The 24,756-nt window shown below is 53.9% G+C and overlaps 1 protein-coding gene and 1 long non-coding RNA gene across 3 annotated transcripts; one reads left to right on the top strand and one right to left on the bottom strand.

Annotated features, from left to right (window-relative positions):
• Positions 1-8,115: 8,115 nt before the first annotated feature.
• Positions 8,116-11,570, bottom strand: LOC141567478 (uncharacterized). The gene is made up of 2 exons (XR_012490118.2): positions 9,322-11,570; positions 8,116-8,772 (listed from the first exon to the last, which is right to left on the bottom strand). It is a non-coding gene; the product is annotated as an uncharacterized LOC141567478 (long non-coding RNA).
• Positions 11,571-11,777: 207 nt separating this feature from the next.
• OSGIN1 (oxidative stress induced growth inhibitor 1) lies at positions 11,778-24,656 on the top strand. Of its 2 annotated transcripts, none has more exons than XM_088800212.1 (6): positions 11,778-11,863; positions 18,125-18,232; positions 19,483-19,619; positions 20,492-20,683; positions 20,856-20,947; positions 23,332-24,656. In XM_088800212.1, exons 2-6 carry the CDS (start codon positions 18,163-18,165, stop codon positions 24,278-24,280), a joined length of 1,440 nt encoding a protein of 479 aa, XP_088656338.1. In that variant the 5' UTR covers positions 11,778-11,863; positions 18,125-18,162; the 3' UTR covers positions 24,281-24,656. The 2 variants fall into 2 exon arrangements, with proteins under 2 accessions (XP_088656338.1, XP_019599269.3); XM_019743710.3 differs by lacking the exon at positions 11,778-11,863 and adding an exon at positions 13,872-14,025.
• The last annotated feature ends 100 nt before the right edge of the window (positions 24,657-24,756 follow it).

The raw sequence follows: 24,756 nt of genomic DNA, 5'->3' as shown, positions 1-24,756 counted from the left end.
TCCCCCACCCTCCAGGGCAGGCAGAGGGACTGAGTAATAATCCATCATACCTACATGAAGAACCCTCCACAAAAATCCTTAAAGTATCGGGTTTGCAGAGCTTCCAGACTGAACACATGGAGGGACTGGGCAAGTGACGCAGCCCAACTCCATGGGGACAGAAGCTCCTGCAGTCAGGACGTGCTCAGACCTCATCCTGTGTATCTCTTCCTCTGGCTGTTCATTTCTATCTGTTAAACTATCCTTTGTAATGAATCAGCAATAGTTTGTGAATTCTTTTTCCTGGGTTCTGTGAGCTGCTCTAGCAAATCAGTGAACCTGAAGAGGGGGTTGTGGGAACCTTGGCTTGGAAGCCAAGTTGGACAGAAGAGGGGTAACCTGAGGAGCCACTGCTGTGATTGGCATCCACAGTGGGGGCCGTCTTGTGGGACTGAACCCTTAACCTGAGGGATCTGTGCCAACTCCAGTTAGTGTCAGAATTGAATTGCCTTGTAAGACACCCGGCTAGTGTCTGAGAATTGGTCGGTGTGGAAAAACACTCACAGACCTGCTGTCCGAAGTGCTGAGAGTGTGACAGTAAAGAGAAGAAACAGTGAGTTTTTCCTAGACAGTGAGTCTGGGGTGGAGCCCAAGCACTTGCATTTCTAAGTTCCTGGGTGGTACTGATGCTGCTGGTGGAGGACCCCACTTTGAGAATTCACTGCTGGGAGTGGGCTGGCCGATGAGATTCTCCTCTGACAAACACGAAGTGTCACTGTGTTATCATGCCAATAAGCCCGAGGTGTGGCCACGAGGACCCAGGTGACCTGTGGACCAGACTTTGCAGTGATTGAAAGGTCAGTGTTTGTAAAGAGGGCACGCAGCCAGGCCCAGGAAACGGAAGCCTGAACAACGTGCTGGAGAGTCCTCCGGGAGTGGGACCAGGGCAGCGTCGCAGCTCGGGTCCCCTGAATTTCAAGAACAAAAACAGGAAGAAGTGGCCTCCGCTGCTCAGGAACCAGGAACTTGCCTACAAAGCCTATACCCGGGCTGAGGACGGCTGAGGATAGAAACGAGAAGTGGGAAGAGAAATCATGGGAGAGAGGGGATAACGCTCATGTAGGGGTGACAGACATCGGCCATCAAGGCAGAAGGGGTTCGAGCAGGAGTCGGGAACAAGCAAAGGAAGGCAGGCCCACGAGAGACCATCTGTGTGAGGCCTTTTACATCAAGTTTACGAACAGGCAGCACTAATCTATGGGGGCAAAACTCAGAGAGCTGGGCGTGTGCCACGTCTGGACCTGGTCGTGGTCACACAGGTGTGCACACCCCCAAACATTCACCAGGCCGCACATGTCACATGCGTGTGCTTTACTGTATGGAAGTCACACCTCTACATGTGTCCACCCCGCCTCGGCCTCACCGATTCGTTTACTGCACATCTACCAACGTGACCTGTGTACCAGGCGTGCTGCCAGGTTGTGAGGATGTGGCTGGGAGAAAAAGCCCACCATTCCTTCTGTGCGGCTATGACATCTCCACACAGTGCAAACCTGCAAAGGTGGCTTAGAGGAGGGCGGTGGATGTGGGCCGAAGGATGCGGGCCAGGGCCCGAGAGACATCAGCAAGTCACCAAGACGCTCCAGTGATATCGTAGAGGACAAGCAGGCTGTCCCCTGGAGGGCATGGAGGGACCTGTGCACCAGGCAGAATGGACAGTTTGTGCAGAAGGACAGAAATGACGTGTGTGCGGTCGTGGGCCTTCAACATGGCTGGAATGTGAGGTTCAAGGTGGAAGGAAGCCAGAGATGTTTGGGAGATAATCAGGGCCGGCAGTGGACGGCCGTGCGTTGCTGCTGGCTTTCAACCTCTCCGCTAAACCCTAGAGGGGCCAGCCGGAAGAAGGCAGCTGCAGAAGCCCAGACAAGGGGTGCACCCCTCTGGAAAACCGTGCATAGTTTCTCGTAAACTCACAGACTTGCCTTCCCTGGGACCTGGCAGTCCTAGACATTTACCCCAAATAAATGATAGCAGATGTCCGCACAAAGCAACAAGCTGCAAACAGCCAAATGTGCAGGAAACATAAACAAGCTATGGTGCCAGCAGACAGTGGAACTCTGTTCAGTAAGAAGAGGGAGGGAACCACACCTCAGTGTGGGTGATCCCAGAGCCCACGGTGTCCAGCAAAAGATTCCGACATGAGAGGACATTCTGAGTGATTGCACTGACGTCGAGATCAAGAGCAGGCAACACGAATGTATAGGGACAAAAGTGAGAAAGGGGGGCCCTCCAGGGGCTGGCGCATTCCACATCTCCGCTTGGGTCCCACGGCAGGCACCTCTGCGAGCTTAAGAAGTGTGCGCTGTACTGGGCATAAGTTACAAGTTCTACCTCATTTATCAAACGCTGATGTTAATACAGGCAAGAGATGAAGGGACCGCAGGGAGGGGACAGATGGAGCAACATGAAGAGTGAGGAAACAGTAGGACTTCACGCCCTGTTGTGTGGGAGCCCCTTCCCAGGAACAACGTGTTCTGCCATCGAGCCCCAGGCCCTCCCGCCCGGCCCGTGCTAGGGAAGGTGCCCACAGAACACTCTGGGCTGGGTGGGTGTGGGGAGGCCAGGTGAGGAGGGGTCAGGGAAACCTGCGGTGTGGGTGCTGGTGCAAGGCCAGCACACGGGCAGGACTGGTGCATCTCTAATCTCCAGGCCTCAGGGGATCTCAGTGCCCAGCAGGAGCTCAGAACCTGATGCTGACATGAATGGATGAGCACATAAGCAAATGAATGAATGACAGAAGGAGGTCGGGGCCAGACTCCTAGAATATTCTTTTGCTGTGAGGCATTTCTCACCCTGAAAACAACTGGCTGGCGGCCCCACTCCTGGGTCTCTGAATGGATTCCAACCAGGGCGGCTTCGTGGTGTGAACCCTCAAATGGGCACCACGCTGGGTTTAACTCTCGCTGTCTCCGTCTTGACATTCTTAATCATTGTTGGCCCAGGGGTAACATGTTTTCATTTTGCACTGGGCCTGCATATTCTGTAGCCTGTCCTGGTTCTGGTCCAGGGAGAGGGGCCTCTGGGCAGCTTAGGGTAGAAAGCGCCAAGACTGAACCAGAACAGCCGTGGGCAGGGAGGTGGGGGGGATTGGGGGCTCCCCGACACACACGGGCAGTGGGGAGGTGCAGGGTATGCGTATGTTAGTAGCAGGGGGGCAGACCCAAAGGACCAGATTCTGCCAGGACCCAGTCTCCTCTCCTCCCCATGAGGTCTCCAAGGAAGTGACAGCACAGGGGTCAAAGGGACATTTGATATCAGTGGGCACTGTGGCCCACAGCTTCCTGCAGAGTGCGAGGCTGGAGCTCAGCCTGTTTCACCCCAGCCAGAGACCCAGACCTTACGCTCCTGAAGCCACACATACCAGTTCCAGAAGAAGGAAGAGGGAGCTTGTGGGGGTGGCTGCCCCTGCCCAGAACAGGCCACACAGACTCAGGGAAGAGAGAGAGACACTGGGCAGTTCTGGACCCTGGAGAAGGAGGAGAGACCACACCCATGGACCCTTGACTTTTATCCCCACAGCAAGCTCCACCCCCTGGCATTGTGACCTCCCCTGCCTGCCCCTCACACACACACACACACACACACACACACACAGACTCACACACACATGACCACAAACATACAGATATACACATACCCCACACACACACGCACACACACGCAGAGCAGCCTGGAATCTGACCTGTCCCAGATGGAGCATCTTCCTGGGGATAAGAAATGGCCGTGGCCTTGATGCTTTCTTGGGACAACTGCCACAGCCCCTAACCCATGCTTGCCCTTATCCTCTCCACCATCTTCTCAAACTGCAGGTCTGATCCTATCACCTTCCTCTGACGTCTTCCCTTAGCTCTTGGGAGAAAGACCAAAATCCTTCCGCAGCCATCAAAGCCCTACGTGATCTGGCTGCTGTCAGCTTCTCCAGCCGCAACTGATAGCTTCGCTCAGACACATGTCCCTTTCCATTTCTCAGGCTCCTTCCAACCTCAGGGCCTTTGCACCTGCTGTTGGTCTTGCCTGGAAGGCCTTTTCTAGGTGAGTCCATTCTTATCTACCCTCCATTCCCAGTCCAGTTGTCTCTCTCAGGGTGGCTTTTCCCAACATGGCCAGACTGGTGAGTTAGTGACAGTACATTCTTCATACGTTTGTTTGCTCATCTTCCCCCTGGATCATCATCTCCTTGAGGGCAAGACCTGTGTCTTTTCCCACCATCGTATGCCCACCGCTTAGCACAGTGCTCGGTACATAAATTCCTGCTGATTGAGTCACTGGCAGAGGAGCTGTGACCCCTCCCCAGAAGTCAAAGCCACTTCACAGGGAGAGCAGGAGGGGGCTGAATTCCAAGGCTTGTTCCTTTGCGTGACCCTGGATGAACCACTTCCTTTCGCTGGACCTCAGCTTCTCCACCTGAGAAATGGGACACTGGGCTCCTGGGTCAGCTCCCTCCTGGCCACTGAGGAAACATCTAGGCTCCCAGTGGGCCACAGAGATCCCAGGATGAGGAGGGCACAGGAGCAGGGGAAGATCTGATCCTGCCCCCTGACTGGGGAGACAGGGATTGCCCACCCTGATCAAATGGCGGGGGGAGATTGGCGTACCAGAAAGAGGAAGAAAACCACAGTGGCCTGGAGTCCTGGAACCCTTAACAGCCAGAGGTGGACAAGTCCATCCTTGCACCGACTCGTGAGGAGAATGGAGCAAGGCCCAGCCCGAGGATGTTTGGGCCTCGCATTCCATCATTCAAACGTCATTGCCTGTATTGCAGGAGGTGTCCTGAGATGGGGGTGGCTGGGGACCCCTGCTCGTGCAGCACACATCTCAACCACTCTTCTCTCCGTGCCCAGACAGCCAGGCTGCTCCTGCCCCAAACACGCAGAGCCTCCACGGCCCTGCCCGGGCCTGACCATGCCCGCTGGTGACGCCCCTGCAGAGAGCAGGCCCCAGTGAGGGTCAGATGGCAGGCGGCCCAGCATGCCAGAGAGAAGTCAGCCCCAGGGGCCCAGGGCCTGTCAGGTCCTGCTTGGTGCAGCCCTGGGAGCAAGGCGGCGCTCATGTCTATTCAGACAGGCGTCCCCCTGTCCCACTGCCTCCCTTGCCAGTGCTTATCATGGCATCTCAGTGCCACCATCAAACTGCCCCTCTCTACCAGCCAGTGGTGCTGTTGATGAAGATGATGGTAGTAATGATGATGAAGATGATGGTGATGGTGAAGATGACACGGGCGACTAACCAGAAGCCAATGTGGTTCCCTTTGGTCTCAACTCAGGGTGGTATCAAAGGGCACCAAGTAGGCCCTCATTTCCTCAGAAACCAAAAGAAAGAAGGCTCTGGGGAAGGGATTAGGCGAAATCAGGAAGATAGGCGCGTGGTGGGGGGTGGGGGAGGTGGGTGGGGGTGGGGGTTGCCATCGTGCTGCCTGGCTCTGCCCCTTGTCTTGTTGTCTCTTCGTTTGCTTGTCTGTAAATGTGCTAACAATACTACCTGCCTCAGAGGGTGATGTGAAGATTAATTGTATACAAAGCCCTGAGCACCGGCCTGGCACCTGGTTAGGATGTCACGGCTTTTATGGTTATCACTTTATGCCTGTCCCTCCGTTCTGTCTGGCTTGCCCTCTCTCTGCCAGCGGTCCCAGCCCTCCCTCCCTCCCTCCCTGGGTTGCTCTGTCACCTTGGCCCCCAGCCAGTGGGGCATCTAAGCTGCTTTGCAAGGTCCTCACGGGATCTGCCTGTGGTCTGGGCAGCTCCGGAGTCACAAGCAAAAGGGGGAAGTCAGCAGCCCTGTAAGACCCACCCAGTCAGCATTGCTGGGCTCCAAGGAGGAAACGCGGACCAGGACGGCTTCCACACAGGTCTGGGGGGCGGGGGAGGGGGGGTTGCAAGCACCTAAACAGGCTTCTGGGATGACGCCATTTCTCTTGGCTCCATCCTGGCTTCTTCCTGCTTTTCCTCCTCTTTCTCCTCCTCTTCCTCCTCTTATCCCCAGGCTTTCTACATCATCTCTTTACCAACAGCACCCACACGTACACCCCAGCCGACACTCCTTGGTCTTCAGTCTCCAACCTCTGTACCCAGCTGGAGAGCTCTGCAGGCATCTCAGCCTGGAAGGACAATGCTAGATCCCCACACCACACTCCCTCCCCCCCAGTCTACTCCACCCAGTAAATGCGCCCCCATCATCCACTGTACTGCTCAAACCAGAAAAATGGCTGGCGTTCTTGACCCCGCCCTCCCTCTTGCTCACCCCCGTGGTGGCTGCAGCAGGCTCACACAGTGCCAGCCAGCTGTGCCCATCTCTTTCCAACCCTGCACATCACATCAGTGGCTTGAAATCCCCCCGGGCAGGAAAATATACACCACAGGAATTGGCAGATGCTACAAACCAGGGCTCTTCTTTTTGGGGGAGTCGGCTGTTTCACATTTAGCAGGCCACCACTGCTCACTCTCCAATTTCAGTCACAGAGTCCCATTGACGCCTGCTCCAAAATGGGTCAAGAAGCCACCATTCTCCACCTAAACTGCCAGCTCTCGCTGAACAGCCACGGTGCCTGCCACCTGCTTTCTGCTTCACTCTGCCCAGTCCCAACCCTCCCCGGCTCATGTGCAGGGCTCCCCCTACAGCCTCTATAATGCCCACGGTTGTCTCTCGTCCTCCAGGCTCTGCATGGCCTGGCCTTGGCCAGCTCCTCAGGCTCCTCCGCACCCCTTCCCACCTTCCTCCAGTTCGTGAAGGAAGCAACCCCATTATCCTGGGGCTTCTGCACGTGAGGTCTCTGCCCTGTCTTCCCTCACCTCCCCAGCCCAAGTCTCCAGGGACCAAGCCCACCTCAGCTGAAGTGCCACCCTCCAGAGGGGTTTCCGTGACACCCACTGACCCTACTCCTCTCTTACGTTCTTCAGTCTAACTCGGGACCCTTGGGTGTCAAGCATTTGTTGGCTTGTCTTGTCTGGTTCATAGGGGCAGGCGTCCCATTGGTTCACTGAGCACTTCATTATAAAGCCCTTAGTATAAACCCTGCGCACAGTAGGACTCGGGAAATGCAAGCTCCAGGTACCCCCGCTTCATCTGAATAGCAGAGAATCAGAGATGGATCTAAAGAGGTCTGGCCAGAACCAGAGGAAAGCAAGGCAGGGCATCATGGGCAGAGCAGGGAGGCAGCAGGTGAGGATGGTGTTGTGTGCTCGGGTACCTGGAGGAGGCCGACGGCAAGCTGCAGGCTGACGGCCAGCTGCCGGTCCATGAGGCCTGGGGGGTGGGTGGGGGGGAGCCTGAGAGAAGCAGGGAGCCCCTGGAGGTGGTCTAGCAGGGCACGCAGGATCTACTTTGCAATTTGTAAGATACTCTGGAGGTGTGTGGGGCCTCAGGAGAAAGGAACAGAGTTCTGGAATCCTGCTGCCCACATTGAAGGGCCAGAAGCCCTTCCCAAGCCCTCGGGGGTCTTCCAGGACTTCACTGCTGCACACAAGTGCTCTTCCTGTCACTGGGGAAAGGGCTAGTTCACATGACACCAAATTAACTCACTGAGGCCTTGACCCCACCTGCCCGGAAAAGCGAGGCCTGGGGGTTTGTGAAACCTGATAATAATGGTAAACAGGGCTTTTTATAGCAGCATGTGGGGCAAAAGAAACAAAGAAATGCCTTTGCTCCCAGGGCAAAGGGGCAACAGCCATGATGCCAGAGAGAAAACAGGCCAGCAGCCCCAGAGCTGCTTCTGGCGGCTCTGTTGAGGGTAATGACCTTGGGACTAGAATGACCCCCATGCCTCTTAGGAGGTTCCTGGAAACAGGGGTTGATCAGACAGCCCCTGTCAGCCCAGAGTCTGCAGACCTTCTCATGCTATGAAACCACCTTTCAAAATGCTGGGGGGTCTGGCACAAGCCTTTACAGGTATCAGAAGTCCAGGAAAGGTCTCCAGGGCTATGCCACAGGGCTCTGTCTTCAACCTTGCTTAATTCAAAATGATCATGAAAGATGTAACATACGGAAGGCATGCTAATCAGTATGCGTGTGATTAAAACAAAGAGGGGGCCATTCATGCTCAAAAGTGTGTTACGAGTCTGTGAGGAAATCTGAAAGCAAAGAGTCATTCACTCACTCAGTGAATATTTATTGAACTACTACTATGTCCCCGGCCCTGGGGTAGGCATTTGCAATACATCAGTGAACACAACACAACACAGAAAATCCTTGTCTCAAATTGCTTTTACTTATGATTATTACTGTTTTCTATACAAGGATTTGAATTAGAATTTTAGAATTTTAGAAATTAGAATTTTAAAAAGCCATCTAAGGTTCCTTGACCCCGGCAATCATTCCAGCTTCCTTCCCCCACCCCCACCCCACCCCGATTGCTTTCTGGTCCCTGCCCACGGGCACAGCATCCCTATGATTTCGTAGCCTACTTCCCTCATTTCTGCCATAAAGAGTTTCCACACTGCCTCCCGGCTCTGTAACTGCCATTTCCAAAGGCTGCAGGAGCGTCCTCTCTGAGCATTCGCCACCACTCACTGCACAGTTCTCAGTAGTGGGCACGGAAGTGGCAGAGGTCATAGGACCAAGTCGCAGTGGATGAGCAAGGTGACCTCGAGGTTCGGCCAGTTGGTCCAGTCGATGGTTCTTTGGGCTTCTCAGAAGGCCCCTGCCATCCCGGTGCTCTGGCTCTTCTGCAGACGTATGTCTCTTGTAGCCCTCATGCCTGTTCCCGCAACAGCATCAAGATGTGGTTGACAAAAAGATGGGCTGGTAGGATAGAAGGGATTCTAATGTCCTGGCCGCCTCCACAGGCCACGTGGTTTCCACGCTGCGTCTCAGCTCATCCTCCAACAGTAGCAGGGACAGGGACGTCCAGCCCCACCGCACAACAGAATCTCCCGTGAAAATCCCTCCGTGTCCCCCAAACCCCAGCCCAGTGACGTCAGAACCTCTGAGACTGTATCCTCAAATTCTCTCCCAAGTGATTCTGATGTGCAGCGGGGATGAGAAGCACTGCTCTGCCATTATTTATACCTTGTGTACAAGAAAATGGAAGCTCAGAGAGGTTAAGTAGTTGCCCAGAGTCACACAGCTGAAGGGGATGATAGAGTTAAAATCCCAGTTTGTCTGATTTTAAAATAGAAGCCTTTTACACCCCCGGGCTGGACTCCCTGTCCACCCTGACTGTGGGACAGGCACATTCACTGTCAGCCAAAACTTCCCCCCTGGTTTTTAAGGAAAAGATGGGGAAATCCAAACAGAAAATGAACCCCACCCTCAGCTTCACCCCATGCAGCTGCTCCTCCCAGGGCCTACCCCACACTTCCGGTCTAACTTCCGAACTCCCTGGTTCTCTCCCTGAGGAGCAGCATTGACACTGATCCCAGAGGTCTCTGGTGACTCCCTGAGGCATGGACCCAGGCCGTGCCCTGCTGGCAGCTCCCATCATTATCCTGGAGCATGCCTGGGCTCTGAAGTCTGAGTCCCCTCTCCCACTTCACTGCCGTGTGACCTTGGACAAGTCCCTCAGGGTTTCTTCATCTGTAAACTAAACATGTTATTGAAAATATTTGCTCACCTCCCTGGTTGTCTGGAAGATCAATGAGATCAGGCGAATGGCCAGGCTCTGTAAACGGCGAGGCACCGAGCAAATATTGGTTTTCCTGTCATGCACTGGAAGGGCCTGATCTTACTTGTCATGCCAGGGCGCTGGGCAGAACTTGGTCACGGTCCCAGCTCAGGCACCTACCCTAACTTGGGGGCCTCTTGCATTCTCAGGGCCTCAGTTTGCTCATCTGTAGCATGGGACGATAGTAACGCCGTGCTGTCCTCACCAGACTGGTGTACGGATGCTGTGTACAGGTCCCTGAAACACTTTACAGTGAGTGCAGGCACCTCATAAAGAGGGTGGACACGGGGACAGGCGGGCCGTTCAGAAGAGTCCCGGACCATGCCTTTGCACCTAAGACAGGAAGGAGCTTTGTTCCTTCATTAGTTCCTTGTCTGCCTTTTTCTTGGAGGTTCCCAGACTCTGCAATAGCGGCCCTGGGTTTGAGCTCTAGCTCATGCTGAGTGACCTCGGGCTCAAGATGGGTCTCTCTGAGCCTTCGTTGTGTGTAAAGAATGTTCTGTCCATGGTGCCCAGCTCCCGGAGGTGACCAGCAAATGGCCGAGCTCTGAGAGCCGCCACAAAGGGGAAGGGATGAGGAGGAACAGAAGGGAGGGGGAGGAAGAGAAGCCAGGAGCGGGTCCTATGAATGCTTCCAGGATTTCTTGGGGAGAGAGGAGTGGTGGTTTTGATATGCGGGCAGAGGGGATCCATTCCAGTACCAGAACCCCCAAAGAAGCACCATGAGGCTACCCTACCCTCTCTTCTATGGGTTCCCCAGCTCTGGGGCACCTGTGGGAGGCCTGTGGGAGGCCTAGCGGGTGGGGATGGAGGGGGGCCCATAGGAAACAGAACGGAGTGCTGCGTTTGAGCTCCCCCATCACATGCCAGGCCCCTTCCCTCAGATGCACTGATCAGCTGTCATCACCCTGCAGGCCCCACATTGGCAACACCAGTGCACAGATGGGGAAACTGAGGCTCAGCAGGAAAGCATCTCTCCCCAGTCACACTGTCCAGCCCCTTGCAATGCTTCTGGGTGACCAACTGTCATGGCTTACTCAGGACTGAGGGGGTTCCTGAAACGCTGGGGGCCTTTCAGTGCTAGGCCTTGGAATGTGCCAGTTTGCAGGAGCAGCACGCAATGGGTGCCAAACTCCAGTAGAAACTGAATGAGAGTGGAATGTGTAAATAAATGTTCCAGTAGTCACGTTAAACAAATAAAAAGAAACAGGTGACATTAATTTTAGTAATAGATCTTATTTAACCCAAGATGTCCAAAATATTTTCATTTCAACATGTAATCCATGTAAAAATCGTTAGACATTTCACTTTTCTTTTGGTACTAACTTATAGAATCTAGTGTATATTTAATACTTAGAGCGACGTAGCTATGCCAAATAAAATATAGGCTGCCGAGGTAACCTGGAATTTCAGATAAACAATGAAAAAGAAATTTAGTGTAAGTGTATCCCAAATGTCGCATGGGACATACACTAAAAGTTTATTTCTTGTTTACCTGAAATTCCAAGTTACCTGGGCAGCCTGCACCTTTATTGGCTTCATCCGTTGCCCTACTTTCAGCTCATTTAAGCGCTGAGGCTCACGTGTCAGGTGCTTAATAGCCGCTTGAACTTGCAGAGGAGAGGGGAACAGGGCAGGTCTAGAGGAATCGGGGCTCCCAGTGGAGTCCAAAAGCACAGGTCCCCCAAAATCAACCTGCAAAGGATTCATCTTGCTCCTCCCCTCCCTGTGGCCCCCTCTAACCACTGCCCTCTGTCTGCCTGTGACATTGTCTGTCTGCATCTTAGTAGAGCTTTCTGGAAGCAACTCAACACATTCTATTTCCGATAATCTCCTGGCAGATAAACAGATGACAGGGAAGAAAGTCCACATCTCTCCCATAATTCTCTGCATCAGCATACTTTCAAAATCCGGAAAAGGGGTCAGGGCCAGTGGAGGCGGGGGTGGGGTGTGGGGTGGGGGAACAGGTTAGAGAGGAAGAACAGGCCAGACCCAGGAGATGGGGATCCCAGGAGCCCCCTCCTCCCTGGTTCTCCCCTCTGGGCCCCCATCCTCAGGCCTCCCTGAACCTCAGCCTTGCCCTCCAGATGGGCGTCTCTGACCTTGGGGTATTTCTCTCTTTCTCAGTTTACACATCGAAAGCACTGGGAAGTTGCAGACTAGAGCCCTGGGATGGGGAAGTGGAGCCAGCGAGGCAGCTGCTGAGGAAATATGCAGCCTGCACAAGAGGTATGTCCCTGGAAGCTGCACTCCCCGGCTCTCACAGGGCTCTCTGTGTGGTCAAAACCCCTGCTAGGTTCTGGTCTGTGAGTGGGGTGCAGGTTTACAGTGTCAAAGAATGTTGGTAAGAAGGCCACGTCTGAAGTAGACAGAGGCCCAGAGAGGTAGACCATCAACCCAAGGTCACACAGCACACCTGTAGCAGAGCTAAGACCTGGAGCATTGGGTGTCCCTCTAACCCCACCTCCCACATGCTATATGACCCCAGGGGTCACTGCTGCTGAAGACCCCAGGAGGAAAGGACTATGAGTGCCATTTTACCTGGGTAACAAGAGGCTCCAAGGGGGCAGTGCCTTGCCTGAGCTCACCCAGCCCGTAGTACTGAGCCCAGGGATCAGCTCTCACCCACCACACCCCAACACACGCCTGGTGCTGCCCATCCCAGACCCGTCATATGATTTGTGGGGCCCAGGACCAAATGAAAATGTGGGATCCCTTGTCCAAAAATGATTAAGAATTTTAAGGTGGTGACAACAGAGCAGTAAACCAAGTGCCAGGGCCCTTTTGATGGTGGTGTCCTGGGCACAAGGCACACACCCAGGAGCCCCCAGGGAACAGCGCAGGCCTGGCTCTGTCCCCAGCTCATCTCCCCAGCCCCCAAGACCGTTATCTGTGGACCCACCTGTGCCTGAAGAGCCCTGTGATCAGACCGGGTCCCCTGTGACCATCAGGGCCAGGACTAGGAGAGAAACCACCTCTGGCACAAAATACAAGATGGTGGTGGGGTGGGGCGCCAAAGCACTCCAATAATCAGGGCACACAGTGGGTTTGTGCAATGTTTTTAAAAATTGAAAGTAATGCCAAAATCCAGGCTGCATAAAATAGCATCAGTATTCTTATTTTTTGCATCACGCTTCATTCAGTATGGCTCAGCACGGCGCTGTTACCAATTCTGTCTTTATTTGAAATTTTAATATTTTGTTTATCCTGGATTTTTTTTCCATTCATTTAGATTTTTTAAAATTGCATTATGATATTGTCTTGATCTCTTAGTGTTTTGGGCACCCCCTTAAGTTTTCCGTGCACAGGGTGGGGCTGGCAAGGAAGTATCCAGGCAAGAGAGGACACACAACAGGGAACAACTGCATCAAAAACAAAAATAACAGCTAATACACACACTGAGGTCTATAGGCCAAATACGGTCCCAGCTCTATCCCTTCTTCCCTTCCTTCTGGAGCACCAACTATGCTCGGAGCACTATTTGAGACGGGATAAAGCAGACACAGTTAACACTGCCCTACCCACACAGAGCCCACAGCCTGGTTTGGGTAGAGTGACAATAAAATAATAAAATAAATAAGAACCAGCAAAATGTGAGGTGTGCGGCGCTCCATGCTAAGGAGAAATACTAACGAAGGAAAAAAGATAGGAATCAGGAGGCAGGCTTCGTGTTTTTGGCATGGTAACCAAGAATGAGGTCATTTAAATGCCACCCCCACCCCAAGAGGGAGAGTCTGTTACTTGGCCCCATTTTTCAGATGAGGAAACTGAGGCAGCTTATCCAGGAGGTGGCAGAGCTGGGTTCTCAGCCTGGGCAGGCTGGTGCCAGAGGACTTTTTATGGGGGAGTGGCAGAGGGGAGAGGGGCTATAGAGTGGAGACACCAAGTGGAACCAGGTGGAATGTGGGAACGGAACGGGATTCTTTCTCCACTTAAAGGGGCCACCTCTTATGCTGGGCAGAGCTGTCTCCTCCTCCCTAAGGGAAAAGACCAGGTTGGCTCAGACAGGGGTCCCAGTTCCTCTATTCACTGACTGAACCCCAGGGGTGGCCGCCAGCCTGGTTACCCCCAGTTCCTCTACCACAGTGACTGCCTTACAGTGGGGCCCCTTTAAGGCAGGCCCTGGGGCAAGCAGCATGACTGCCAAGTTCATTCATCCAGAGGTCCCTGCTGACTCACGCTTATGAAAGTGATTTTCCTGGCTCCGCCTGCCGCCCGCCCTTCTCTTCCCAACCCTTGAAATACCCTCGCTTGCCCTGGCCTCTCACAGCCTCTTGGATCCCCACGGGGTAATGGGTGCGCTGCTCCCTTGGCTGGCACTGTGATCTACTGGCCCTCATAGTGTGGGACGAGTCCAGACTCACGGTCTCCCTTGACCCCCTGCTGGTCAGGTGAGTGGCCTGGACAAGGCATGGGGGTTGGGGGGGACATCCTGGGCACATCCTGGGCAGGGGTGGCCAACAGGGCCTGGAGCCAGGCAGGGGGACCCCCACATGGTCCTGAGAGGAAGCCCACCATGGCTTCCCTGGGGCCAGCATGACTCTCCCCATACTTCCAGCTTCCCCCTCCACCCCTCCAGGCCATGCCCATCTCCAGGTGCCTGGCACCCTTAGCCCGACAGCTGCCCTGCTGCCTGCAGCCGGAGCTCACCCTGGTCATGTGACGCCATTCTTGGCAGGAAAGAAAGAGAGGTGTGGCCAGCCCTGACACACTCCCTGGAATCCCAAGGCCACTGGGTCCCACAGCCAGGCTGGTGCTTCCCTTAGGGTCCCTGCCGCTACTGTTCGAGTGGGGCAGAGCCCCCAGGGTCCCAGGGACTTATTTGGCTTCTCACAGAAGGCTGGGGGGCTGAGAATCAGGGATTCTGGGGAACCTCAGAGCTCTCAGGGGCTCCCGGTGGGGGAGATTCAGATGACAGAACACCTCTTCATCCTTGCCCTGCCACAGCCTCATGTCACTTTCTTGGTGGCACTGTTATCACGCTATTTTACTCAGAGGCGACTCACCCATCCTCAGACAGGGATCAAGGGGCAGGATTTGCGCTCATGGGCATCGTCTCAGACATTCCTGGGCTACCCCATCAAACCACCTCCTCCCTCCTCACCTCCGCCCTCCCTCCGTGCAAAGGGGATAAGCCACCTCCAGGGTTTGCTGCTGTCAGTCTAAGCCACTGAGCAAAGGGCCCCCCCAGAGGTGCTCAATAAATGCAGGTGTCCCAGAGACTTAGAGCTGTTTGAAGCTTAAAGCACCAATGCTGCAAATGGGAAAAGAACAGCATTTGAAGGTGTAATGATTTCTATTTTTATGCTTTAGTGAATTTGAATCTGTTTTTAGTGTTAACTTTTTTCAGCTGACATTTGCCTCTTCAACCACAGGGACACAAACAAAAAGTGAATGCGTTTCACCTCTAGGAAATTAAAAATAGCATAAAAGAAGTGGAAATCTTCAACTTTCAAATGATCTGTTGTTAAGTTGGCAGTGCGCGTTCTTCCCGAGAGCTTTAGGCTGCTCAGGACTTGGGGATGTCCGTATCGCTGCACAGGAAGTGACCTCTCTGGTCGGCCCTGGGTGGTGACCTCATGTGTGAGGCATTCAAAAGCTTCTGGGAGCAAGCACCAGACTTGGAGTCCAAAAGCTCTGGTGGTAAATGGGACCCCTGCACCTCCTGTGAAGCATTATAAGGGGCCATCAGTTCTGATTCCTCATCTTTCTTTCAGGGAGGGCTCCTGAAAGTACATTCCTACCAGGAAGTAGGAGGATTCAAAGGTGGTCACGCTGTGGGTGCTCGGAGCAAGTTTGCATTCTCATTTGGGGAAGGTTATGGGGTGTCTAGGTGGTCTCAACCCATGGGAATCACACTGTAGCTCCATCACCAACTAGTTCTGTGACCTTGGGGGCACGGCCACATCTCTCCAAGCCTCAGTTTTCCTGTCTGTAAGATGGGTTACCATGAGGATTAAAGGAGTTAATACATAGGGAGCATTTAGCAAGGACATCACATGTATCACCTTGGCTGTTGTTCCTGAGGACAGTGAAGATAAGGAGTGGGCACCCCTATTGGAAGGAACCAGGACAAAGTGGGAGAAACAGCTCTAGGAACTACAGGCCTATTCTCCAGGGCTGCCAAGCACACCCAGTGCCCGGTGTAATGAGAAAGCAGGCCCTCCCAGCTGGGAACATCGGCCCCCTGGCCTCCCTCCCTCACCAGCACTGGGACGAGCAGGAATGGATGTGTGGGCTACACTTTCAGCCAGGAAGGACCTCTGGCAGGAGCTAATAACTCTGTCCCACAGAGTTCTGGAGTAAGGTGGCCTGGGCTCAATCCAGCTCGGCCCGTGCAAGCTGGGGCAAACTCCTTGCACACTGTACGGGACTGTGAGAAGCTCGCTGGGCCTCATTTTCCCCACCTGTGATATGGGAGTGATTGTAAGAATACGTGTAACAACCCAATTAAATAAGGACTAAGTGACTTAATGTACACAAAGTATTTAGAATATGCTTGGCACCTAGCCAACTCCACAGAAGTGCAAAAATATTAGCCAGCTGTTGTTATGAGGGGGTAGTGGGGTCACCCCAAAATCCTCCCCGCAGGCAGACAGCACAGGCCCCGCTCCATGCAGGGAACCATGCATGGAGCACACAATGCACCCCGATGTCATCTGGATGTCAGTGTTTGTCTCCCCAGGGAGATGCCGGGGGACACGGGGCTCACCCAGACAGGAGCGGGAGGCTGTCCTGGGCCCCAGGCCCCAGCTGAGGCAAGGAGCCTCGGGTCTTACCTGGGAATAGGCCGTGTGGCACAGTCATAGGCAAAGCTTTGGCACCAGGGAGCCCTGGGTTTAAGAGTCTGTTGCATGACAATGAGCAACTTGTGTGGCCTCTCTGAGCCCCAGTTTACACATCTGTAAAATGGGAGACTCTCGCTGATAGTACTTTGTGCGTAGGGTCAGTGTGAGAAGGACGTGAGAAAAAGTATGTAAAATGCCCAGTAGAAAGCAAGGGCTAAATGCCCACCCACTCTGCAGGCACTCACATGGACGTGTCCCTCAGGGCGGCCGGGCTGCTGGACAGCGGGTGAGGCGGGGGTCCTGTTAGCAGGCTTGGGGGATATGGGAAGGTAGACTCTTTTATTAGACCAAAGATCTACTCAGGGCTGATGTTAATAAAATTAATATGTTTTACTGCTTCATCAAGAACACGCTAGTGAAACACTCTGGCGTTATCTTAACCTCAAGTCCTTGTCAATATACCAATATAATGACTGCTAGTGAAGTTCAGGGCAACTGCCTTGCTTGGTGCGAAGGTACCAGTACTTTTACCCACCACTGCTTTTACATGTTTAGTGCAAATGTCAACACAGTGAAAAAAGCAAATCATATCTTGGTGTCATATGAAAATAGTTTTGATCTCATGGATTTCTTGCATTTGTGAACCAGACTTGGAGAATTTCTAGGAGGAGTGGACACTCACACTGTTAAATTTCTGTGGCAGCTCTTCTTCCCCCTTCCCGGACTCCAGGAGAGGGAGAGGGAGAGGGGGAGAGTGAGAGAGAGAGAGAGAGAGAGAGAGGGAGGGAGGGAGGGAGGGAGGGAGGGAGAGAGAGAGAGAGAGAGAGAGAGAGAGAGAGAGAGAGAGAGAGAGAGAGAGAGAGAGAGAGAATCAAACCCTAAGAACTGGGGGTAGAGAGAATCAAACCCTAAGAACTGGGGGTTTGGGTCACTTCGAGTGATTTAGGCCTGTAGCCAGAAGGGGGTGCTGGTGCTCCAGAAATTAGCAGGTTTACAGGCATTTTCCCCAAATCAAATTACTCCAGGCTTCCCAAGTTTCCCCAAGTCCATGTGTTCCAGCCCAGCCCCTGGAGCAGGTAATGAGTTCTGGTTTTTTCCCAGTGACAGATTTGCTGCAGGCAGGTGCTTCACAGATATGACTGTGCTGTTCCCCATAGCCCTACCGGTTAGGGATATTATTCCCATTTTATAGATGAGGAAACTGAGACCCAGAGAGGTCCGGGACCATGCCATGGTCACCAGCTAGGAAGTACTTCCCTAGAGCCAGGTGATGGCTCCAAAGTCCACCAGACTCCACCCAATTCGTGAAGGTTGGATTTCAGGCTGGGGGCTGTGGCCGGCACAGAAATGCTGGGCAGGGCTTGCCTTTCAGGATGGACAAAAGAGCCTTATGAAAGATGGATAGCAGGTGTTGGGTCTCGTTACAGCCCCATTGGTGAGATGGGGACAGGGGAGGGAAGCTCAGAGAGATGGAGGTAACCAGGCTGGGGAAGGGACCCTGCATAACTAGGAGGAGAGAGAACCCAACTGGGATGGAAGTGCGAGGAGGGGAGAATGAAGAGCAGGGTGGCATTCTGATATGCCTCAGGGAAGACCTTGGATTCGACCCTGAGTGCCGCAGGAGGACACCCTACAAGTGGGAAGGGACCGACCACATGATACCCACGGCTCACACAGTGGCCTTCCTCCTCTGTGCCCCCAGATCAGCTGCCAGTCCCAAGCCCCCCACCAGCTGCAGCCATGAACAGCTGCAGGAAGGACCAGCAGCTCGGTGCCAGCAGCTCGGAGCCCCTCAAGGTCATCATCATCGGTGAGTGCCTCCCTGGGCAGGGGAGGGGCTGCACTGAGCCCTCCAGGGTGCCCCCAGCATCAGAGGTCAGGAACCAGGCGGAGCCAGGCCCGGCCTTTCTTTACAATTAATTGTTGTCTTTAACGTTGGCCACGGAGCATTCACTGTGTGCCCAGTGCTACGCTTGGCAATTTATGTGCCATCACTCCACGTAGTCCTTCTAAGAGCCTGCAAGGCGGGAGCAGCAAAGGCGTGGGGGCCCGGTCCTGTGCTCGCCCTGTCCCTGGCACTACGCTGGGTACCCACATGAGGGGGGACACAGCCCAGCACGTGGGCCTGTCCCCAGGTCTGCAAAAATGGGGGACAGATGGCCTTTCCCCCGTGCAAGCATGAAGTTGAACCATGTGAAATGGCCAATTGTGTTAAGTCGAAAATAGTTGAACATCTGCAGTTTCCTGTGGCTCCTCCTAATAGTAGTTTAGATCTGGGTAATGGTCTGAACAACAAAAGATAAAGAGTGGAAAGACAGATAAGGATAGAAGCGATGGCACCGGGTTAATTGCCCAAGAAATGCCACAGATATGTGGTGCGATTTGTTCAGACTTGGAGACAAGGGGGCCCCAAGTGGCCTAGCACCCCTTCTGAGTACCCAAGACCCCAAGCTCACCCCTCAGAGCACATAGCAATCTGTACTATAATATTTTACGTGTCCATCTGACCCACCAGACCTTAGCTCTGGGAGGACAGGACTAGTTCTTAGGGAACTCAGAATCTCGGTCATGTTGCTGTGTGACTACAGGTTAGTTATTTAACCTCTCTGTGCCCCAGCTTCCTTGAGTATAAAAGGAGGAAAGAGTAGCATGTACCTCGTTAAAGTCATTGGGAGAGCTCAGTGGGATAATGCAGGCACTTCAGGGCTTCGTATGGGGTCTGGTACAGCAGCAGCGTCTGTCAGTTTATTATTTGTTATTATCAAAATCCCTTGACACATAGTAAGCATTCAACAAACATCAGCAATTATTACCACAACTCTATTGTTGTCCAAGTAGTACAGTACCTAGCACCTAGTAGGTCCTCAACAATTGTTCATTACTTTGTTAGTGATTGTTATTTTGCACAGTGCCTGGCACCTACTAAGGACTTAATAAATGTTTTGTTTTTACGAATGAAGAGCAAATCAATGAATGAGTCAGATCAAGACCAAAGCCCTCAGTGGGGGTGGTCTCTTGAACACAAAAGTGCCGCCCTCTGACCCCACCCTCTCTCCCCAGGCAACGGTCCCTCGGGCATCTGCTTGTCCTACCTGCTCTCCGGCTACACCCCCTACGTGAAGCCAGATGCCGTCCACCCACACCCCCTGCTGCAGAGGAAGCTCGCAGAGGCACCAGGGGTCTCCATCCTAGACCAGGTGGGCAAGAGTTGTGGTTGGGAGTGGGGGGCTGGGATACACACCCCTCTGGGGAACACTCTCCCAGCTTTCCCAGGGCAAAAACCAAAGTATGTGTTTTTCAGACACAAGACCAAACCCAGAAAAAGAAAGGCCATGAATTCAGCCACAGAAACTGTGAGAGAGAAACCAGGGCTCTCTTTTGAGACCTGCAAATGCCCCAGCAGCTTGTCTCACCTCTCCTAGACCAGTGGCTCTAAACGGGGAGATGACTTTGCTCTCCAGGGCAATCCCTGGCGACAATGTCGGGTGTCACAATTAGAGGGGTAGTACTCCTGGCTTAGAGGGTTGAGGTCGGGGTTACTGATAAACATCCTGCAATGCACAGAATAGCGCCCGCCACAAAGACGTCCAGGCCAAATGTCAGGAGAGCAAAGTCGCAAACCCTGCCCTAGGTATCGCAGTGCCACTGCTTCCTGCCCACGAAGGCTTACAGATCTCTCCTCTATGCCTCTTCAGGCAATCAATATCCATCCTCCTAATCACCAGTCCCCCCACTCCCCCCACCCTCGAGTTGGTAGATGAGGAACTAAGTGGCGTTTGGTCTAGATCAGCGTTTTTCAAAATCCCTTCTACAGGACACTAGTTCCTCAGAACGATATGCAGAGAATATGTGCTTACTCCAGTAAGTCTGAGAGACACTGGGTTTGGCAAAATGAAACCTGTAAATAACAGCTGCAGGACTTGTCAGAGCCTTTAATATACCATTGGCCATTATCTCCTTCGGAGGGGCAGCATTTCCCAGCTTATCTGAGCACCCTGATATTAGGGTGGGAAGGCAAGAGCAGGCGGCCTTCCTCCGGTGGCCCCTCTGACCCGTGCTCCCCCTCCAGGACCTGGATTACCTCTCTGAAGGCCTCGAAGGCCGGTGCCAAAGCCCTGTGGCCTTGCTCTTCGATGCCCTCCTGCGCCCAGACACAGACTTTGGGGGAAACATGGAGTCTGTCCTCACCTGGAAGCACCAGAAGGAACGAGCCATCTCCCACGTGGTCCTGGGTCGGAACCTGCCTGGGGGAGCCTGGCATGTAAGTAGGGCCAGGAGGGGTGCATGAGGTCTTCGGGGTTAGTACTGTTCCATTTCCTACCCTTCCCTATTTGCCAGCCCCCCCTCGTCTCACTCCCCCTCCCCATCCCGGACCCTCTAGCCCGAATGAGTTAGAGCACAGGCCTGAACCAAAGGACCCTTTTTCCATGCAGTCAATTGAAGGCTCCATGGTGACCCTGAGCCAAGGCCAGTGGATGGGGCTCCCAGACCTGGAGGTCAAGGATTGGATGCGCAGGAAGAGAAGGTACGAGAGCCCTGGAAAGCCCAGGTGGGCGGGGAAGGCCCAGGCCCACCCCTGACACTGAGCCCAGGAGCCAGAGCTAAAGGGATCATCTGGTCTGCCTTCCTCTTCCTCAGGGTGGGGGTGGGGGTACAGGACTGAGCCTTAGATGGGGAAGGGACTCGCAGGACCACATAGGGCGTGAACGGCAGAGCTGGGCTCACCCCCGGCCTCCTTGCCCAGTGTCCCTCGCCCTGTCACGTGACAGACCCTCTCACTTGGCTTCCATAGCAACCCTGCCTCCAAGGAGGGGGTAACAGCTACCCCCTAGCCCCCACACCCTACCCCCGGCTCTGAAGTCCTCTGGCCTCCCTGCTGCCCCTCCCACAATTCTGAGCCTGGCCTGGAACAATCTCTGTCCTTCTAAGTCAGCTAAACAGGATGCACTTCCTTTATTTTTCCTTTTTAATGTTCTTGCATTAGAAAGACAACCACACTATAGAAAACTGAAAATTGAGAAAAGAAAGACAACTCACCCCAACCCCATACTTCTACCTATCGCTGTCACATCTTGGGGTATTTTCTCTCCATCTTGGTTTCTAGCACCTTCCTAAATGACCACACTGCACACCTCTGACCACCCTGGAAAAATAGGTAAATCACTGAATAAACAAATGCCAGTCCCTGCTCATCTGGGAGCTTGAGGCTAAAGTGGCCCAGTGCTCTAGGCAGGGGATAGGCCCTGTTTCCTCTGCCCTCAGGAGCTGTGACAGGGGCACGTCACTCCCACCCAGCAGGCACTCAGCCTCTCAGGGCAACTCAGTTTCCACCTCTCCAGGAATCACTGTCTATCTCTTTGACACAAAGACTTCTGTCCCTGCACATTTGGTAGGAAAACATCCAACACGTAGTGATGCGTTACCAGACAGACAGGAAATTAAATTTCACTTGTAGACATGCCCTTTCATATCCTACTTTTAATACGCAACATTATGTCATAGCATTTCACTTGGTGATTACGCAGGGTTTGCAACCATCCTTTTACACGGCCACGTAATATTCCCCAGGGAGGGTGAGCATCTGCATTGCAGGTCTTTGTGCTTAGATGTTGGAACCAAAAACTAGACAGATGTGCGCCCTGCCCCTAAGGGGCTGCCACAGTCCCTAAGCCTCTGCCCAGGCCTGGAGCTTTCATTCTTTCCAATGCACCGTTTCTAGGAGTAACCCCATGTGTAACATTTTAGGACAATCCTTTAAAACAATTTGTACTAAAACAAACAAGGTGACATGAGAAACCCACAGAAATAAATTCCAGAGTTACAGTTTCAGTAGCAGACTGAGTTGGGCAGGCTGGGGGATGCGATCTGAGCTCACCCTACCGTTGGCCAATGGGTCGTGCTGGCGTGTCACTTAGGATTCCCTTTCAGTGAGTTCAGCTCTAACAATATGTTCACCGTTAGGGAAAGTGACTCACCTAAGGTCACACAGGTAGATACAGGGAGGAGCTGGAAGGGGGCCACAGCTTGCACCTCCGTCATCAGCTGCACTCGCCCACAGTCACTGCCTCGGAAAGGGTGGTGAAAATATTAATATTAATAATAGTAATCATCATCAAATAGTTCCTGCTGTTACTGTGTGTGCTGGGACTGTGCTAAGTGCTTTACATGGGTTCTTTCTTATCAACTTGTTTACTGAAATATATCATACGTATGGATAAGTCATATGTGTACGGGTGGATGAAATTTCTCAAAGTGAACCCATCTGCCTCCAGCCACCCAGACTCAAGAAATCCATGACCTCTCCGCAGAAGCCCCTCAGACCCCTCCTAATCCCCACCCCCTTCTCCTCCCAAGAGGCAACCACTTTCTTGACCTCTAATTCCACAGATTAGTTTTGCCTGTTTCTGAACGTTATAAAAATACGATCCCACCATAGTGATGTATGTTATTATTGAATCCTTTGGGGTAATAGTGGCCGGGCCCATACGGCCTGTCAGGTCCTATTCTAAGCGTCATTTATATCATCACCTAAGTCTCTCAGCAACCACACAGTATAGGTACATCACCATCGTCATCCTCATTTTGCAAGTGAGGAAACTGAGGCAGAGAGTTTCAGGAAACAGCTCACCAGTGGCAGAGTCAGGATTTGAACCCAGGCCATCGGCCTCTGGAGGCCCCACTCTCAACACCCCCTCCCCCCTAAGATACCATGATCAGCTCCATTTTACAGCAGAGAAGACTTAACCTTCTGAGAAGGTTAAACCACTTGGCCAACTCTTACGGCTGCTGGGTGGCACAGTCATCGTGGGCTCTAGGGCCTGACTCTGGCCTGGTCATCCCCTGTCCCCCCTGATTGACCCGCCACCCCAGCCGCTATCTGACACCTGCCCTTTCGCATCCTTCCCCCAGAGGTCTCCGAAACAGCCGGGCCACAGCTGGAGACATCGCTCATTACTACAGGGATTATGTGACCAAGAAGGGCCTGGGCCACAACTTCGTGTCCGGCGCAGTGGTCACAGCCGTGGAATGGGGGACGCCCGAGCCCAGCAGCTCTGGGGCCCAGGACCCCAGGCCGCTCTTCCAGGTGAGCGGTTTCCTGACCACCGAGGACCAGTGCCAGCAGCCCTTTTCCCTGTATGCCCACAATGTGGTCCTGGCCACCGGCACATCCGACAGCCCGGCCCGGCTGGGCATCCCTGGGGAGACCCTGCCCTTCATCCACCATGAGCTGTCAGCCCTGGAGGCGGCCACAAGAGCAGGCACAGTGAGCCCGGCCTCGGACCCCGTCCTCATTATCGGCGCGGGGCTGTCAGCGGCAGATGCCGTCCTCTACGCCCGCCATTACAACATCCCCGTGATCCACGCCTTCCGCCGGACCGTGGATGACCCCGGCCTGGTCTTCAACCAGCTGCCCAAGATGCTGTACCCCGAGTACCACAAGGTCCACCAGATGATGCGGGAGCAGTCCATCCTGTCGCCCAGCCCCTACGAGGGCTACCGCAGCCTCCCGGAGCACCAGCCTGTCCTCTTCAAGGAGGACCGCCAGGTCATGTTCCGGGACCCCACGGGCCTCCAGAAGGTCTTTGGCGTCTCCCTGGTGCTAGTCCTCATCGGCTCCCACCCGGACCTCTCCTTCCTCCCGGGGGCAGGCGCTGACCTCGCCATGGACCCCAGCCAGCCACTGAGCGCCAAGAGGAACCCCATTGACGTAGAACCCTTCACCTACCAGAGCACACAGCAGGAGGACCTGTACGCAGTGGGGCCACTGGCTGGCGACAACTTTGTGCGGTTCGTGCAGGGCGGGGCCCTCGCTGTGGCCAGCTCCCTGCTGAGGAAGGAGGCTCGGAAGCCGCCCTAGCCCTTGGCCTGGCATCCTCGTACCCAGACCCTAAAGAGAGGGGGAGATCACCACAGCCCTGCTGGACACAAGATGCCCCAGTGAGGGAAGAGAGCCTCTCCTGGCAGGAGACAGGAGTGGCCGTGAGCCCATGCAACAGGCTTCTCGGATAAAGAGGAGTGGGGAACCAAGGCTACCCAGACTCAGACCAGTGCCCAGGGTGGGAACAGTGGCTGCAGGTCAGCAAAGGCCCAGACCTGCGATTTGGGGTGTAAGCTGCCAGTGTGAGCAGGGATGACCAGGGCCAGCTCAGCAGGACTGGAGGACTGAGCCAGGAGGACTCCAGGCCCCATTCCTTCTAGAATCAGGTCCCAAATAAAATCAGTGCCTGCCTCCACTCATGTGTCTGAGGATTCTGTGCTTGGGGAGGGGCCGACTGCCCAGGAGCCTATTCTGGGAGCCAGGCAGAAGCACAGGGCCAGGTGGGAAGAGGTCCT

The sequence above is a fragment of the Rhinolophus sinicus genome, chromosome 8 (assembly GCF_057876585.1).
Source record: "Rhinolophus sinicus isolate RSI-liver-muscle chromosome 8, RSI-T2T, whole genome shotgun sequence".
Classification (NCBI taxonomy): Eukaryota; Metazoa; Chordata; class Mammalia; order Chiroptera; family Rhinolophidae; genus Rhinolophus; species Rhinolophus sinicus.
Note: the sequence above shows the minus strand (reverse complement) of the source record. Positions and strands in the feature narration are given on the sequence as shown.